General features: G+C 30.9%; 1 protein-coding gene across 1 annotated transcript; it reads right to left on the reverse strand.

The window, feature by feature from the left end:
• Positions 1-726: 726 nt before the first annotated feature.
• On the reverse strand, positions 727-11,284 carry LOC137929911 (gustatory receptor for sugar taste 64f-like). Its single transcript, XM_068773040.1, has 11 exons — positions 11,230-11,284; positions 10,991-11,135; positions 8,853-8,971; positions 8,109-8,288; positions 7,206-7,354; positions 7,017-7,139; positions 5,358-5,512; positions 4,273-4,317; positions 2,540-2,708; positions 1,419-1,508; positions 727-837 (listed from the first exon to the last, which is right to left on the reverse strand). The coding sequence occupies exons 1-11, from the start codon at positions 11,282-11,284 to the stop codon at positions 727-729; spliced, it is 1,341 nt and encodes a 446-aa protein (XP_068629141.1).
• Between the last annotated feature and the right edge of the window lie 7,679 nt (positions 11,285-18,963).

Here is an 18,963-nt window from a genome sequence, read left to right on the forward strand (position 1 = left end):
TCCGTCACAGGACTAAAACATATATTAGGGGGACTGGAAAGTTATGTCGCTATCTTAAGTAAAATTCACACGACTATGTGTTTAACAGGTTTTTATTTCTAATCAACAATAAATTCACCTTCGTTATCAATAACCTTTTGCCATCTCGTATACAAATTTTTAATGCCGAAGCGGTAAAAATCAATCGATTTTTCCGTAAAACATGTCGACAGAAACTACATTACTTTCCGGTCCCTAATATATTAAGTGTTGACTTCTAAGATACTAATGATTACTATATATTCTTATTTATTGCGCCAAGCCTTCTTTGTTCTATTTACGTAACATTTTAAACAGTTCAAAAAGTTGGATCAAAAATATAAAATTTAAAAAAGGTTAATAAAAGCAAAACTCCCACTAGTGATTAATAAGTGTATTACTAATTACTGTCTAAATATTTAATATAAAAGAAAGAGTAAAAATAACTGTAATAATAATATATATATGTAATATATATTAAGTATAACATTTTTTTAATTCCTAACCTAACTTTTATGTTTATCGCGAAATATAATTTTACTTGTTGAAAATCTTTTGTAAATGTACAAACAGAGAGTAATTTATCATTGAATATTGTTAATAAATATACATTCGCCGTATCTTAATTTACGTAATGTTTACTTAAAGTTATAGTAAAGAATACAATCGAGCCTTCGTTCGATATTTGAAATTATTACTTTTTTATTGTTATCCCGGAACAACTGTTGTTGTTAAGTTGCCAGTTGTAGCAATAGTCGTATCTTGCTGTGAATTAAACTGGAACATAACGAGCTCGTATGTGACAATTGTTCCGGCTACCTGCAAAGAAATGTAAATGTTTGTAAAATAAACAGCGCCATACATACGAGTATAATATTCAGTCTAATTTTTACTAGTTTTTTTTTTGAAATTATAATGTTACAATTATTTTATGGTAGTAATTAATCTTTAAATTTTAAATCTGAAGTTCTTTAAACTAATAAAGATGTAATTTTTTGTCGTCGTCGTCATATCGATCGACAGACGCCCTGCAAGGCGTATGCCTCGTCACAATGACCGGTCTCCCTCTTCCCGCATCCAATTCTTCGAGCTACGTCGGTGTTCTTGGTTCTTCTGCGGATTTGGATTCCTCTTTGGGTGTCTTTGAGCCTTCTTATAAAGTCTATCATAAGCAACCACGTCTTCGATCCGTAGGTCGTTACTGACAACACACACCGGTCAAAGACCTTCATCTTCTGATTTTATACTCTAAGAATAATTATCCTTTTCTTCACTATTTAAAAACTAGAGACCTTTTGTTTTGTAAAAACTCACATATATCAAGTTTATTGCTAAATAAATAACTTAAATAGTAATAATATTATAATAATATAACGGTAATCTAAAAAATAAAATCTTACAGTTAGCAGTAAGCTTCGAGTGACGCTAAAAAACTGAAGACCACTTAAAGCCACTTTATCACCGTGTACTTGATCTAAAAATCTTTGAACCTGTAATATTATTAAATGTTTTGATTATTCTTCATTTTATTGAAATAAATCATAGGTTTTAATTACTGGTAAGATCGCCAGCACTGGGCTAGCAGCTCTGTATCGTATGGGTATGAGTTTAAACTATAGACCAATTTTATTTTTAACTATATTGTCATATTATATTAAAATTAGAGATCTTGAAACTCGTCGGAAATCAAACACATCTCTTGTAATCTTGACACTGATCGACAATTAGTTTATCACTAATTAAAAATACCTAAACAAATAATTATTTCCTGAACAGTGTTAGACCAGCAAGGACTAAAACTTGCAATCGTTAGTCGCAGAATAAAAGAGAAATTTAAATTTAGAAATAACAATGAAAATTCAAATTTAAATTTATCATTATTCTAAATTATAATCTATATAAGTTTAAATTCTATCATGTTTCAAATATATTGTCTTTCAAGCTATATTTATACATATCAAGTATATAAATAATCAGAGAAAATGTAAAATTTACAAAAAGATTCGTCATTACTGTTAGCATTTGCTATAATAGCGGAACATTAGCGTACATGAGCAGTGATAAACCGGTGGTAGAGGACTGAGACTTGCGATTGTGGGTCGCGGATTCGATTTCCGGAATACAATTTTATATGATTCACACTCTTCGCATTAATTATATAGGAATGCCACTGTTCTTAAACAAGTTTCCAGAGAATAAGCAGTACTCTGCGTACCATATTACCAAAACGCGGTCGCAGGCCCGCCTGTCAAGCGTTGCGATTATGGTATATACCTTAGATATTTATGCGGTTGACCAATGCCTGGCAGTGGGCGTCTGTAGACTGAAACGATGAATAAATTCTTAATTTAATTTTTATTTTTATATGGAATCAAAAGAATCATGTTGGTTCGCGAAGAAAGTTTCCCAAAATAAACATTCGTTCTTAAAATGTGGCTCCATCGACAAGTTTGTAAAGTCAAAAAATGATAAATAAATAGTACTACAAGAAAAGGACAACACTATTTATAGTACATCTCACCTCGATACAATAAACGGGCGAAGGTACGTCGTACAATACAGGAGCTGGTACGGTAGACGCCGTGTTCACTTGAGAAGCAATAAGAGATACAGCGACGGATCGTGAGATGAGATACACCAGGGAAAATAAGAAGTACGCAGCTGCTTCGTACCCACCCATAATAGTTAACCTTTAATAATAAAAATAATAAATATTTCAATTATACATTTATATATATATATATATATATATATATATATATATATATATATATATATATATATATATAAATAGTTGAGTTGAGTTTATTGTTGCAAAATGCAGTAATGACGCGACACATTTAACAAAGCTTTTTTTATTTACTGCACAAGAACATTATTATAAAATAACCATCAAATACCAAAAAAATTACAAAATAGGCAAGAAAAAATAAAAATATATTTAAAAATTCAGAAAATTTAATTTACATGTTTATACTTAAACCTTTTCAATAGTATGGTTTTCTGTAAAACATTGCCTTGTGTGATAAGACCGTCAATACTGTACTTTTTTGTTTATTATTACGAAACTATTTAAATGTCTCCTAGCGTGTACAATAAAAAATATTAAATAAATTAATAAAAATTAACATTAGTGTATAAGGTTGTGTTTATGAATTTAGAACACGTCATAAGTGAGAGTCATTAACGATTCAATTAGATTGTTTTTACTCTTTCCTTATAACATAGCCGTGGTAACCTAACGGTAGAAAACTGACTTGCGATCGTATGTCGCGGGTTCGTTTTCTGGAATAAAAACTTACATAACTCACATTATGTGCATTGCAAAAAAGTTTCCAGAGGATGGGTCAGCGTCCTCTGCGTACCACAGTACCACACTGCGATTGCTAAACCACCCGCCAAATGTAGCTGTTACGGTATATCGCCCCATAAATATCATAGGCGTCAAGCTGTATATATGTATATATATATAAATGATTTTTAGTGATGAAAATATATTCGTAGAGCTTAGAACACATAAATTATTGTTTCCATAATGTAAATCAGAAAAGGAGACACTGTTGAAATCAACAGCACATACACGCAACGACAATTATTTTACATTTGGATTAAAAATAACCAGAATTTGCACACGTCCTATATATAACGTCGTCCGGTTTTTTGTTTCCTTCTCTAATTTATCTTTTAAGTAATCAAATATAGTAATGCTCAACAAACATCACCTATCTACTAAATATTATATTTATTTGTATAAATTTATTAACATACATACACATAGATCGTAACTTTTAAAATGTTTCAAAATTATTCTCTTTCTTTATTTTTTAACTTTGTACAAGGCAATCCATACATTTACATTATAAATAAATATTCAGTAACATATTACATGTTTGTATGAATATATAAAAAATCAACATTTTTTATTATATCAAAGATTAAAAGCTACAAAAGAACATTTTAAAATCAACTGTGCGATACATATATGATGGAGAAGGGCCTTCGTAATATCAATATTTATTAATTCCTCTAACTGGCTTTACCTAGATAATGATGTACACACATACATACAATTATGTATAAATCGTCTCATATATATTACAATATGACACATATAATACATATATGATATGTTTTAGCACAAATTATAAAATCGAATCTGCAAAATTTTGTTAACCAATATGTTTTGCAAAATTTTGTAAGATATATCTTTGAATATTGTGTAGTATTTTTTGTGTTAAATTAAAGTTCTCTTACTTTTTAACACGGCTGTTACATTCGCCTGTCCCTTTAATTCCATCCCTGCAACAAAGTAAGTCATGTATTAATGTTTTGTACTTGTTTTCTTTACGTACGTGAGTTTTGTAACGTGAATTTTAAGCTTATATTTGTTTTGATCAACTTAGCCCATGAAATACAGATTATTCCTCGCTATAAGTAAAGACGTCGATCCCGTAGGACGGAATAAAGTCACACATATCTTATGTATCATTGTCTTACGTACGACAAATTTTCCCTGAACAGTGATCCAAAGAAGAGGTGAGGTTTATTAGTCCTGATTTAATCCTTATTGAAGCCCTTATTTTTTTATTATTCAGGTTACATTTAAATTTAATTGTAGGATAGAATCCACTGTACATCGTAGGGAATAAAATATTTTAATCATCACGGATTCCACATACCCAGTTGTTATAAATAACTGTTATATACACACACACTATTTTCATTTTTTTTGTACCATGGTTAAAAATATTATGACATTAAAATAATAATTAAGGAAGTTATCAACTAAAAATAATAATAAATAGGAACTTGTATATCTGGCTATTGATATATTTATATACAAGCATCTAATGAAACAATAGTCGAAAAACTTATTATAACAACATTGTTACTGAAAAAAAAATCAACTCTTCAAGAGAAAAAAATAGTTTGATGTAGTTTCACACAAGAAATATCTGTCTACAAAAGATAATGATTTTAAATTTTAACCATGCCTATTTACTTCGTAAGGTTTTGAGTTACTGCCAATGTGAATTTAATTGTGTCGTAAAAACTATCTTAATAGCACGAATAAAGATTTCACTTCTTTTACGTAGCTTTTATTCACCGCACAAAACGGATTTGCGTGTATTGGTTTATTAAATGATTTCCACTAAACAATTTCGTAAAATGTGCATAGTATTTCTGTTTAATTTTCTCGACAAAAGAAAATAAATTTTAGCCACTATCAATGCAACAAATTAGTAACAAATTTACCAATTTTCCTTAAATTAAGGTATAAAAAATATTAGGGTTATAATCAAAATAATAATGAACATATCAAATTATATATTACTTACTCCAAAGTGTTAAACAACTGCAGACAAATGAAGAATAGATTGTTAGCGAAGGAAATGAAGACAATCCCACTGATTACGTCATCGACTCTCCTCACCAGCTGCGTAGCACGACCGTAGTTTTCACGAGTAGTTTTCCAGAATACTTCAGGTAAATACTAAAGAAGTTGTATTCATACATTTTACTTATATTATGTATAATTTAATCCTTATTTTCCTTACTCCATTTTATCAAAAATGGCTCTACCATTTTCATTCATTTTATAAGTTTCCTAGAATACTTTATTGAAGGTTTTTATGGAAAAAATTGTGCATTGCGGACAAACTTGAAAAAATCTATAAAGTATAATGACTAATGTAACTTCACGAATTTTGACAATTCACAAATAACTTCGTACGTTTGAGAGTTCGCACGTTGAAATTTTTTATTTTTAACAACTACATTGGCCAGTATTTATTGAACAAGCTCGTGAATTCAACTCGTATGTTGACGTCTCATGCTGCAATTATCGGTTTAGGATTCCCATTCCATAAAAACCGTTTGTCAGTTAAGCACTGATTTTTTCTTACCTAGACGCTTTTTACATTTGTAAAATGCTTTGTATTTTAATTAAATCAATAATAACATCTCTTTTCCACAAAAGAAGCAAGCAGAGGCAGACATAATTAATATTTAAAATGTGATTAAAATAAATAACATATAGAAATGTAAAATTGATGTAATAATAATTAATTATTGCGAACCCATGCTGCCTCTTGAAGATGGAATCGGCGCCTGATACTGATTTTGAGAGTCGGGAATGTATTAATTACTTATTTTAACTAACACAAGTACGTATTTGAAACTTTAGAGATACTGTATATTTCTCTTATTATCTACTTTGTATATTAACGTAATTTTTATTAAAAATTATTAATTACTCACATAATTACATTAATACACACGGTATTAACTAAATTTTATGTCAAATTATTTTATAAAATTTTCATAACAAAATAATGTTAAGTTTACCCACAACATACTTCAAAGTTATTATGTCGGCAAGTACTTTTTACAAACACTAAAAAATAAGAAAAGCATTCTTAAAGTGACTTGACTATGACGATCTGAAGTATCAATTCATTTCGGAAAAGGAGTTTCTTATTTTATTTTCATCCATTTTAAGAGTTTGATTATAGTGAAAAATCTACAAGAAATATTGTTTCAAATAAATAAATAAATAATCATAACACATGATTTATAGATTGATGAAAAAAATATGACAGTTAAAAAAAACTTGCGTCTTGCACGTTGTGAAAATTTTTCAATAGCCTTAACATTTTTCGCGTTCAATTTTCTATTTCATCCATAAGAACTTTTTATATAAGGAAACATAAAAAAGATAATGACGGTAATGTCGTTCACAAGTTATGACGTGACCAAAAGAAATATGGATTAATGTTTATACAATGTTATGGCATTTGAATATAGACACGTAGAAGATTATTAAATATTTAATTTTTACGTAGTTGAACATTTTAATACAAGATCTTCGTTAAATTGTTATTTAATGATTATTTTATAACGTAAATAACCAAAAAGTTGTCTTTGAAACTACTTATTTGAAAAATGGTTGCCATAATAAATCTTATGGTATAATAAGTATTGTGAATAGATCATACCTTTCCTTGAGCTGCCAATAGCTTTTTATTTACATGTTGCAAACGAGAAGTTAAATAGTAACTCATACATATCACAAACAAATCAGAAAAGTTCCATATGAATGTCGATTGAAAATGGAGAAACTGAAACAAATAATCATACATGAAATATTATAAAACGTTTAATTAAATAAAAGAAAACTATATTACCTGTGTCAGACCTCCAAGAAAAGGTGTGTATGGTAAGTAATTAAAAACCCAAGGATAGAAATGTCTGACGAATCCTTCGTAAATGTTTCTATTAGGATAGCAAACCATAGCTCCAGCAAACGCAGACAACAATGATAATATATGCTCCACTGTAACATAATGATATGTTTTAATTTTCATATAAGCAAAATTGGAGTAAAAATGCCAATGAGACAAAAAAATTATAATTCATAATAAATTAATGTTTTGAAACAAATCTGTCGCATCTAACTCTCTACAATTTGAAAGAAATAGTTATACGTTCAACCACACAGTAAACATAAAGAAATTATATTTATTATAATCTAGGTTAAAGAGTAATAACAATTTTGTTTCTGGTGCATCAATAAATGTTGGTATCCTGTGTCTATGAATTTGTGTAAAGTCATATCTATTAACCACAAAACTATATGATATTCAAACAATATTGCACAAACTTGAACTTAAACTTCCACGAAAAGCCTGCCCTGTAAAAAGGCATCTATAATAGATTCATCTTTGGTGATCAATAGCAAAATTCAAAGATTTCAGTAGGAACATTTATTGTATTTAAAACATCAAGATGATTTCAGTGGTAGGACATCCACTGTAAAATGCAGGTCTTGTCTATCGATTTCCAATAGGACCGGTTGTAAGCGGCCTTAAGGCCGCCTTTAACTAAGTTGTGTGAGTAGACGTCTTACGTCTACTTGCCCGTCTATGGCAAACAAACTAAAAATTTAATTTTTCGTAATTTAAACAATATTTTTTTCCTATTTAACTATAATTGTAGAATGCTTTAAACCAAATAAAGAAAAGCTAAAAATTATTTTCAATAACAGACATATTAAGAACGAATACCAAAATGTACATTTAATAACTTACCCAAAGCCAAAAACAATACAATGCCACAAGTAATGTTACATCTATATGTAACCCTCCGATCGAAGCTTGGATCCATTTCCTCGACGTAAGATATATTCCGTGCAAGCTGAGGCCATCTCAGTGCAATCCGAAAAAACATGATCATTGTAATACATGTTGTACTATAAAAAATTATTGGTGCTGAAAACGACAAAATAATGTAAAAAAAGTCATAGGCCCAAAAGTAATTCATTAAATTATTACATTTGTTAGAGTTTTCAAACATACAGTTAATAATAATGAATTAAAACAGTGGACTTGTAGTACTCTACTAGTAAACTTTATTAGGTTTACTAAAATAAATTTTGATATTAAATTGATATCTGTTTGTTTATAATTTGTAATCTATTTACATAATAAAAAAATCTTTATTTCCTTGATCATGCCATAACTTGAGAAAGGCTTTCGATTTCATTTTCCCTTTTGAATAAGTTTCTTAATACATTATAGAATGTTCTTGGCAAAGCAGACCGACGAGAGCTAATAAATATATAAATTAATATGCATATATATATATATATATATATATATATATATATAAATGTATGTAGTTGATGCTCAGTAACAGCATACTAAGAATTACAGATTTTCCGGTCGATCAACATTTTGTTTTATTTATCTACTTTTACTTTTATATTAATTTTATTGATATACAATTCCCTGTTTTAATTATTATTAATTGTAATAAAAATAATATTGTATTACTTGTTACGTTCAATGTTACTTCAGAATGTGCGACTTTGAAAATACACATAACCGTTATGAAGAACTGACCAATAAGAGATAGAAATGTATAGACACACTTCCATGAAGACCATTCGAATCTGTAACAATAAATAGATTTAAAACGATTAACTTAACATAAAGTAAACTTATCTATAATAAAGCATTTCTAATGGTTAAGTTGTAAAAATATAGTTGCGAGGACCACAGTTGCTTAAAATAAAATTACACAATTTAAAACTAGAATTTCTAGTAGTTTTTGCATATGTATTTCATAGAAGTACATGAAAAAAGAATAAAATAATTTATTTACATTAAGAGCATAACAGAGTTAAAAATCTATAAGTAACAACAACAACAATATACAATTTCTAAAGGAAATATTTATTTAAGTACTTATGGTATCTACATAATAATAAATCTTCTACACGTGCATCTTTCCTTAAAGATTACAAAGTACTCGTATAAGAAGGAATCTCTAAAAAGGTTTAAATGGGAAAAAATTAAACGCTTGCGTTAGAACTTCAACGTACCAAATACGCTGATTAGATAGGTCATTACAAACTACCCGTTCTTAGGGGTGCCGCCGGCTACCTAACAGCGAACAGCGTGAGTAAATCGAGATAAGATCCGGATCCTTCCTTGGCTCGCCTGTGGTCCACGTTATCGTCCCAAGACGCATATACACAATATAAACACTACGCAGCTCTACTCGGGCAGAGTGGTTTACTACTTGCGAACGACATCGTACAAATGGTATGCGTCGTATGGTATGCGGAGAACATAAGCAGTCATTCTTATCCCTCTGCAAAGAAATTGCAAAAAGTGCAATAGAAATAAACAAAAAGTAAACATAGTAAATAAATAGATAATAATATGATAAAATAGAAACAATATACAAAACTGTGAAGAATAGAGCAAAAGAGAAAGATAGAAGAACTAGCATGAAAGAGAGATAATAGACTGAAAGAGAATGTGAAGAACGAAAGAAGAGAGAGAAAATAAAAGACAATGTGAATAAATAAATGCTGTCCCTATCCCACAATAAATAGGGGTACGAGAGGCCCCCAATAGCGGGGGACATGAAAAAAAAAATGGTATGCGTCTGTCCAGCTTCTGTTTTATTTTTAAGCTCACGGACTCTTCCGCTACGTGAACTCATTTCCGAAGAAACTGTAATAGCACCCAGTTAACAGCATCAACTTCATCCGAAACCAAGCAAGCGATATAAACTTGACGTTTTTATGGTACATGCGTTGTATATTTATATTGCAGTTTCACAGCTGCGCTAATAAAGTGAACACTCTAAAATAAGTGACATCGTTTTTCATGTACACGTATGCAGCTTTCCAATTACTTTAGGTAGTACAAAGCCATTCTTGATAGGTAGCAAGGTACAGACATACATTATATATAAAAATATTAAAAAAAAACTCAAATGACTTATTTTTTACCAACATTCAAATTTAATTTTTCTATGACGGCCTGAAAAGATTTGTAAGGGAAAATTTAGACGCTACATATTAAAGAGAAGTAACCTCTCATCATTTCAAGGATTCACCGTTTGGTTACAGAGTTAATCTAGTTGTGAGAACGAAGCCAGGCTCGGTGCGAAGGTTCGAGAAGGCATTAGATTTATCTACTAGACTCTTCGAAGTTAACCAAATTTTAAACTATATCTATACCACTTTAGCAGCTTACCCGATATATAGATTGTTATACTTCTCACTCTTTCCTCCGTCACATACAAATTACTACGAATTTATCATAATTTATTATATATATACAATTACCCTGTACAAAGTGAACAAATACGTAACATTAATTATTTGTTTTCTATTAAAATACAACAAGGCAGTAACTTCTGGCAGGACTAGATATGTGGCGACAGATGGTAAACAATAATGAATTTTCATATATAGAAATACAAATTTTAAAAACGCTTTTTTGTAATATATTATCATTAACTTATTTATTATTTCTATAACTATTGATTTTTTAATAGAGTGTACTCTACATTAAATAAGGTAAACGTTTACTCATTTAGAACTTTTACAGCTAAAAGCAAACACTTTGTGTAATTGTATAATATACATGGTTCTTTCAAAACAACTACTTACCGTATATCAGAAGTATTTTTGCTTAAAATTCCATTAACGGGTATCAAAGAAAATGTCTGACCAATAATCAAAGTTGTTCGTAATGACTCTTTAAATGTAGTTGGAACCTTCTTTGCAGTAGTTTCGGCAACGTTGACTTTGTTTTCTTGGAAATGAATGAATAAAAAATATATCATTTTTGCATTTTATGATTTAAATCACATTGACAAGTAGCGAAAAGAAAAAAACGAATAACTTACTTTTGAAAGGAATCCAAAAAGATTGATTTTTGTTCTTAGTAAAATTGTTTCTCATTTTTCCACTGTTCGCGATTTCAATCAATGTAAAATCAGTTCTGTTCACTAGAATCATTGAAGTGATGACAACCTTTTGAAAAGTCCGTTTAATATTTTAGATGCTGATTGAAAAAAGCTTAAAATAAAAAAGGTATCTTTTAAACTGAGAATAGTATTTATAAAATTGATTAAAACCCGTGGTATTATTAAATATAATAAAACTTTGTATACGAAGGTTACCGACATAGGCTAGTGGATTGACAAGTTGAAGTAGCATTGGGCAGACCACAGAGCGCGCAGAGCAGGTGGGCGCGGGACCTAAAAATTCTGGAGCGGGCATGACAAACTAGCAAGAGTATCACAAAACGTCCACCAACGAGGTAGACAGAGACATTATTAAGGGCGACGGAAGACGCTGGAAGACCGGTATAATTGGAAATCTTTGGGCCTATATCCTGCGGTGGACCTTCTACGGTCGAAAAGATGGTTATATTATACGTGACGATAAACTGTACTTTGGTATTTGAATGTATCATTTTTAATCTCGGTAAAATTACCGGAAAAACCTGATTATTTTATAAAATGATTTTCATAGCTTTAGGATAAACTAAAATAAACCAGTGCTTTCAAATATATAATTACATTATTAACTAACTATATATATTTGAAAACACTGGTTTATTTTGTTTTTGTCGTATCAAAACTTTAATTTAATATTTACTATTATTTATCAATTAATTTATTTATACTCTTCTCATATAAAGTACAAAGAGTAACCGCGAACTTAACGGCTTGAGTTACTTAAAATTTTGAAAAGTATTTAAAGTAAAAAATCAGAAAATATGTTATTATAAAATAACATAAAATTTAAAATTTTGACGGGAAGAAAATTAGGAATAGTCAATGGGAAATGCAATACATTAAAATTACAAAATATAGGGCGGTGGATGGGAGGTGGTGCGTGAATGTAATGTAAATGAATGCTGTGAGATTGATAAAAAATATGAAAAATGAAAGAAGCAAGAAAATCAGGAATTGTAATGAATGAGAAAGAGAGAACGCCGAAAACATTCTCTATCAGTTCACTATTTGGACAGTGCAGAGATAAATAAGAAGTTAAATGAAATGAGTAAATATAATAAAAAATAAGATACGTGACAAATGTTTATACGAAGTGTGTAAACCATACTTAACTATAATATATTAATAAATACATACTTTTGAAAAAAAAATCATATTTTACACTACATCTCTTTTTCTGTCTGTTCGTTACAAAAAAAATATGAAAAAATAAAAAGCTGACACAAAGACCTCGATATTTCCTAATCAAATATGTCTATGTTACTTTACTCCTATCTAACCTGAAGTGACGGCAAAGTGTGTGAGGATAAACAACAATTATATGAAGTGCTTGGTAGAAATTCTTTAGTACAATTGAACGCAATATAAAAACAATTGACACTGTTTGAGTTTGCGTGTGAACATACCATGATTGCTAGCGCCGACAAAATTGGAAGCAGATTTTATCGTGTATCGATCATTTTGTTTACAACACTTTCTTGTAAACGATAATGGCCGTGTTAATTTTATTTCTTTGGCCTGAAAATGTGAATGAGTATTGAGTAGATTATACAAAAAAATTATTTCATTAATAACACACTTTACTTATACACTACATTCTGATTAAAGATCCATCAGTTTGAACCTCATTGGCACAGTCGCACTGCACGCCCGGGTCGGGACTTCTCTACGAAATGAAATCATGGATAAGGAAATCCCTAGAACAAATGAAAGTAAACGAAGTGGCCCAATTGGCAAGTTGTAATGGTAGTAAGCAGGTCAAATAGCGCGCAACATGGACAGGAACTTTGAGGTTCTATAGTGGAGACCACAGACTATTAAGTGCAGCAAAAGATGTCCACCCCGGAGATGGACTAGCAAACTTGTTAAAGTAGTTGGAAGTAATTGGAAATCTGTAGGGAAGGTTTTAGCGTAGCGGCAGACGTCTCTCCTAGACATAGACTTAGAATACTATTAATCTGCGCAGTTGACTGAATAAAGTGGACAACAATCTAAAGAAAATGGAATTAATCAATTCGTTTAATCATGTCTGTCAATAGACGGCAACCGCAAAGTATAGGCTTGTCTCAAAGATCACCTCTATAATTGGTCTAGCGCTGCCCGCAATTATCGTCTTCATTTACCTTAATTACATCATCGTTCCTGAAAGTAAAACGGTAGATTAATTTTCTCATTGAAAATATACGGTAAACAACTGTATGACTATACAAAATGCGCGAAATATAGATATATAGAGTATCTGTAGAGTAGACTTTATTGCGAAGAGAATGAGGTATGAGGCATTATGTAGAGCAGTTGACTGTGTACGGTCGACTAGACTGCGCAATAAACGAGATGAAGAGGACTATGGTAATTAATTACAGGAGATAATTTGCTCGGTGTTTCCTACACTTATTTATAAACGTAGATGACACTAATCTTATTTAATTTTAAAAAATTGAAAAAGATAAATAATTTAAAAAAAAATATGAAAAATTATATGACATAATTTCAATAATAAATTATATAGGTGTCTAAGTAAGTGGTCTAATGAATTCAGGCGTTATTTTTCTGAAGTCTATCCTAAGAAGAAAAGGACCAATATATAGCTAATTCCGCCATGCAGCAGTAGTCGTGCAATAAAGTGCACCGCCCGCCAGCCCGCTGATAAATGTGCATGCGGCAAACAATGCGAATTACGCAACTATTACCGTTAAATCACTCAACACACCTCACACAGCCTCACTATGGGCTCACTCTGTGTTTGGCAATAATCGGTGTAACATTACTCCTGAGGATGCTCCGTAGAGGGGTGAAACACGTATTGCTCCATGGCGGAAGTAGCTATATATTGCTCCTTTTCTTACTTATATATAGAGTGAATTAATAATATAATAAATACATTTATTACATTATAATTGTAATTAATAATTACATTACTTTATCGTCTTTCTCACTAAATCAATAAACTACGAACTTGTGATTATTAATCGTTGTTCCATTCCTTCTCGTATCCCTTGTCATTTTAATATTTTTAATGGAAATTCATGAAGATAAAGTAACGATATTATTTATTTAAATTGTTATATTCTAAAGGAAATAAATATATTAATTAAATTATAAATACTTACCGATGATACACATGTAATCCTTATTGCATGTGTTATTTGAAACAATTTTCTTCATTATAAAAATGTTTTTAAGAAAGAATTAGCATAAAGCTCTTATTATAATTAAATATAAAACATTTTTACTTTTATTTATTTCTTATATTTAATGTTGTTATTATTATATATTTTTAAATTCGCATTGAAACATATAAAACATAACGTGTTGATATCGCATAGGTTTGAATGAAAATACTACATTTAGCAGCTGTCCATATGTTTACTTAGTAAATATAAACAACTCCGACATTACCTTCCGATTGGTTTGTCAACACCAAAATATAACACGTCGGCATCCGTACGTGATGGTGTATGTTCGTTTTAAATTATTTTTTTAGACTAAAACTTACGATATAAGTTGCTTATATTTTTTCATCTGGTGAATAATATTTTCTGTGATGATTGGTCATCATCATTGTATTAATGAGAGGCGCCCACCAGACATAACTCTCTTCATTGACCTTGAGCTTTCTTATGAAGCCCATCGTATGCCACGGATAGTCACTCTTGCCACATTGGCATTAGAAGATTCCGCGGGTTTAAATATACAGAATGCAAATGGCTTTTAGCCCGATTTTTCTTTTAGTTAACAAAGTTCAAGGATTTCCTGAAGGTGACTCGCCTTAGGCCACTATATTATTTCAACCGCTTCCAACCGATTTTATCAGAAATCTATGTTGCCAGTCTACGTCGGCGGACATGTAACAGTAAAAATAATGTTCAATATTATGTAAAGTAATTGTATAATAGATATATTTCATTAATTAAAAGAGTTAATAAAATAACTTTTATTGATCTTACGAGTTTATGACTATACTATTTAAATAACAAAGGAACACGCAATATACGTAATAGATTTAATTTTTCGTTCATTGTGCCAAAAAACGGTTATTATTTTCCCAAAAGGCTTTGTAAAAGTCTGGAACAGAAATAACGCAATTTTTTAGTTAAACACGTTATTAACATCGAACAATGTAACAATAAACGATACAGAATATGTATAGATAGTGCCCACAACAATCAAGAAACGTGTATGTGTTTCTGTTGTGTATTGTGTTTGTATTGTGTTGTGTATTGTGTTTCGAAAATCCAGAAAGATTATTATACTGAGGTCTCACAGACCGGGCTTATTCCTGCATACTAATTAAAGTTATTGTTACCTAGGAAACATACTTAAAGACTACACCACTATGGTAAAGTTAAAAGTACTATGAGCAAGTCAACGGATTAAATAGAAATAAATTCATAGTGAATTGGTTTAGAATCGTAGCGTTCTCACTTCGTTTTGCTACAATACTTTTATATAAAAACATTCTTGCGTGTTCGAATTCAAAATCGAAAGCGGATTTAAATTCGGACGCTATCAGTGATGTCGACGTTACCGTTGCGTAAGGGTCTTGTATACTGTAAATACTCTTTGTTAGTATATGAATACACTATCTCGACTATCATTTTCCTTTGGCCGTATTGGCCAGAAGTACGAAACGTGGACGCTATGTAGTGATAGTATTGATAAGGGATTTAGGCCTGTCAACGGTGCCCATTGGCTCATTTCTGGAGAGGATTTGATCAGTAAAGAAGAACGCCAATGCATTAAAGGAAGGCTTACTGTAAATCTGCTAGGTCAGCCCGTACAAGGTGCCTCCCCCTACAACGCTATAGACCCAGTACCCCCATTGTGAATCCATGAAATGCTAAGCTTACTACTCTGCATTATCATCATATCATCAAGCCTTCCTCAGAAATTACCACGAGATACAGTTGGAAACGAGCTGTCTCCTGTATATTCCTGCGACCTCTACAAGGCCTTAAATCTGGTGGTAGTCTATCCACCGAAAAAATGTTTAAATTATTATTTTTAAAAGACCCAACATAAATTGATAATCATCGAAAAAAACGTATTTTGTGTATTCTGTAAATTTCTGTAAGTTACATTTGAATTGAGTCCAATTGATATAGAAAGTGCTGTCATGAAATTTTGAGCAAAACTCATTAATAATGCCGGAACACGCGTCTGACGTAATTGTTTAGCAAATAAGTAAACGATAATTTTCGAATGTTATTAAGTTTATCATTAAGTATAACTATATTTGTTTACGATCATTAATATTAGCGATTAAATATTCTTGTAAGTAATGTAAGTCTATGAAGGGTTCCAAGTGTGACCAGTGAGGGTATTCTTAAAATCGATTAAGAGATGAAGAATAAACAGATACCGTTCTAGATTAAGTAAAGTTGTTACTGTACTTAATGGCCCAACAAGGGCAATATTTTGCTGAATAATAGAGTTACTTTACTTTATTTTTATATTCTTCTTTTGTCGTTCTCAATATCTTGTACTAATCTTTCTTCTTCCACTTCAGAGGCTAACAGATGGTCAACGCAGCAGGAGTGTGTCTAGTTTTGCTTCTACAGCAGAGACAAAGTAAAGGAATGGGAGGAGTTCTGTGAAAGCATGGTCGTAACGCGTGTGGCAGCGGTTGGGCTGTAAGAGGCCCTAGATAGACGTTGGATACAGGCCGCTTGCTACCGATATTATTGAAAACCTATGCGGGAACCCTATCTCCAACAAATGGCGTCGTAAAGTGAAAATGATGATAAAAAGGAAAATATAACTTGGTTACGACACGCATAAAGTTTACAATTGGCAACACATATTCTTAGAAAACCTGGTAAACATTTGTAATAATTTTATAAAAGGTAGTTTTATTTTTTCTTAAATGGCAACACTACTTGACCCCGTCATTCTTTTGTGACTACTTTCAGTAAAAGGATTAAGAGTGGTGGGATTGAAACAGCATGTTGATTATTGAGCCGGGAGCTCGGTCACTCGTTCGATAATCATTGATGTGATAAGTTGTCTAGTGGAAACTATGCTAGTTGGCCTATAAGAGTATTAAAAGTGGAATAAACTTATCTACTGTGCTGTGCATTGGAGTTTTTCTTATACAATAGCCAAATGCATTAGATTCTCGTTCGGAATTCATACCATTCCGTGTGAAGAGATAGAGGGAAATGGTGGGAAACGCGTAATGGACTTACCTTTCCAGTTACCAGCCGAATTCCTGTTGAATAAAAATTGGCCACTAAGCCAGAAAATTTTGCCTGTAGGAATTTAATTGCTTGTGACTCTCTAAATTTGTCACACGGCGTTCCTCAAATTAGCACGAAGATAGCGGAGAAAGAAATCAATAGAAATAAAACTGATACAGATCGGGTAAGCTACCAAATAAACAGGACGTAGAGGAAAGAAATATAAAATTATATTTAAAAGAACTAGCAAGTAATAATAAAAACCCAAAATAATGTTAGGTAAATAAAATGAAAAGTGGAAACTGTCATAAATTGTGATAATTAAATAATAAATTAATAAATAAGAATGTAAAAAACTACAAAATAAATATAAGTTAAGTTAAAGAAATGTGTTGTATCCCGGATCAATGATATTCGAAGAACGCAAAAAGCAGTGATGCAATGAATAAACGGAAACAAGTATGAAAACAATGATAGATGATTGTAAAATGAAAGAAGAGGTAAGTTGTATCATAGGGAAAATGATTGAAAAGTGCAGATATAGAAAAGAAAAAGTGAAAAAATCGTTTAAGAATATCAAACCCTGTCCTACAACATGATACGGTACGGGAAAAAGAAAATAAAATTTTGCACTGATCTATTGAAACCACTGTTAGTGCTAATAAAAACCTATATACTTGAGTTAGACTCGTTTCAATTAACATAAATTATTAATTAACTTAAAATATTAGACATGGGCATTTTGTTTACTCAACCATCGCTGTCAATTATTTGTCTAAAAAAGTAATTTAATTAACTCTGTATAATAAATCAACCTTCCAACCCCTTCGTACCATCAACACGCAACTTCTTTTATTTCACTATAATAAATAACTTCATTTAATCAGAAAACATTACATTAATTATGTTTCAACATACTATTACTGAAATATATATAATTTATAGATTTAATGGAAGATAAAACATGAAATTAAAAAAAATCTTAGCCTACGGACTCAACGAATTAACACCTGAAGTAGATTCAAATTAAAATTCTGATCTAACAAGATTCCTCTATACCATGAAGTTAAATACAACTTTTTTACGAATCAGAAGGTATTGTTAAGCCATTTATAGAAGTGTTATAAAAAACACAATCACTATTATTGATCATAAACTATAACATACATCGTAAATAGATATTTATTATACAATATTACACTTTAAAGCCTAGTCTTTCATCTGAGAAATATTTTTTTTCCGACTTGAGTCCTCTCTTGACTGTTTTCTGTCTTCTAGCTCACTGCTGCCTACTTGTCTTTTGAAGATTCAGTGGGTCGGGATGGTAAAACACAGATAGCAGCTACCTTAACGCCACGCACACACGGCAACACACAAGCGCGCGCGCACGCACGCACGCACACACACACAAACACACGCACACATACACATATATATA

This window comes from Battus philenor, unplaced genomic scaffold (genome assembly GCF_028537555.1).
Source record: "Battus philenor isolate CCGP_79_NKW_IND1 unplaced genomic scaffold, ilBatPhil1.0.hap1 SCAF_5, whole genome shotgun sequence".
Taxonomy (NCBI): Eukaryota; Metazoa; Arthropoda; class Insecta; order Lepidoptera; family Papilionidae; genus Battus; species Battus philenor.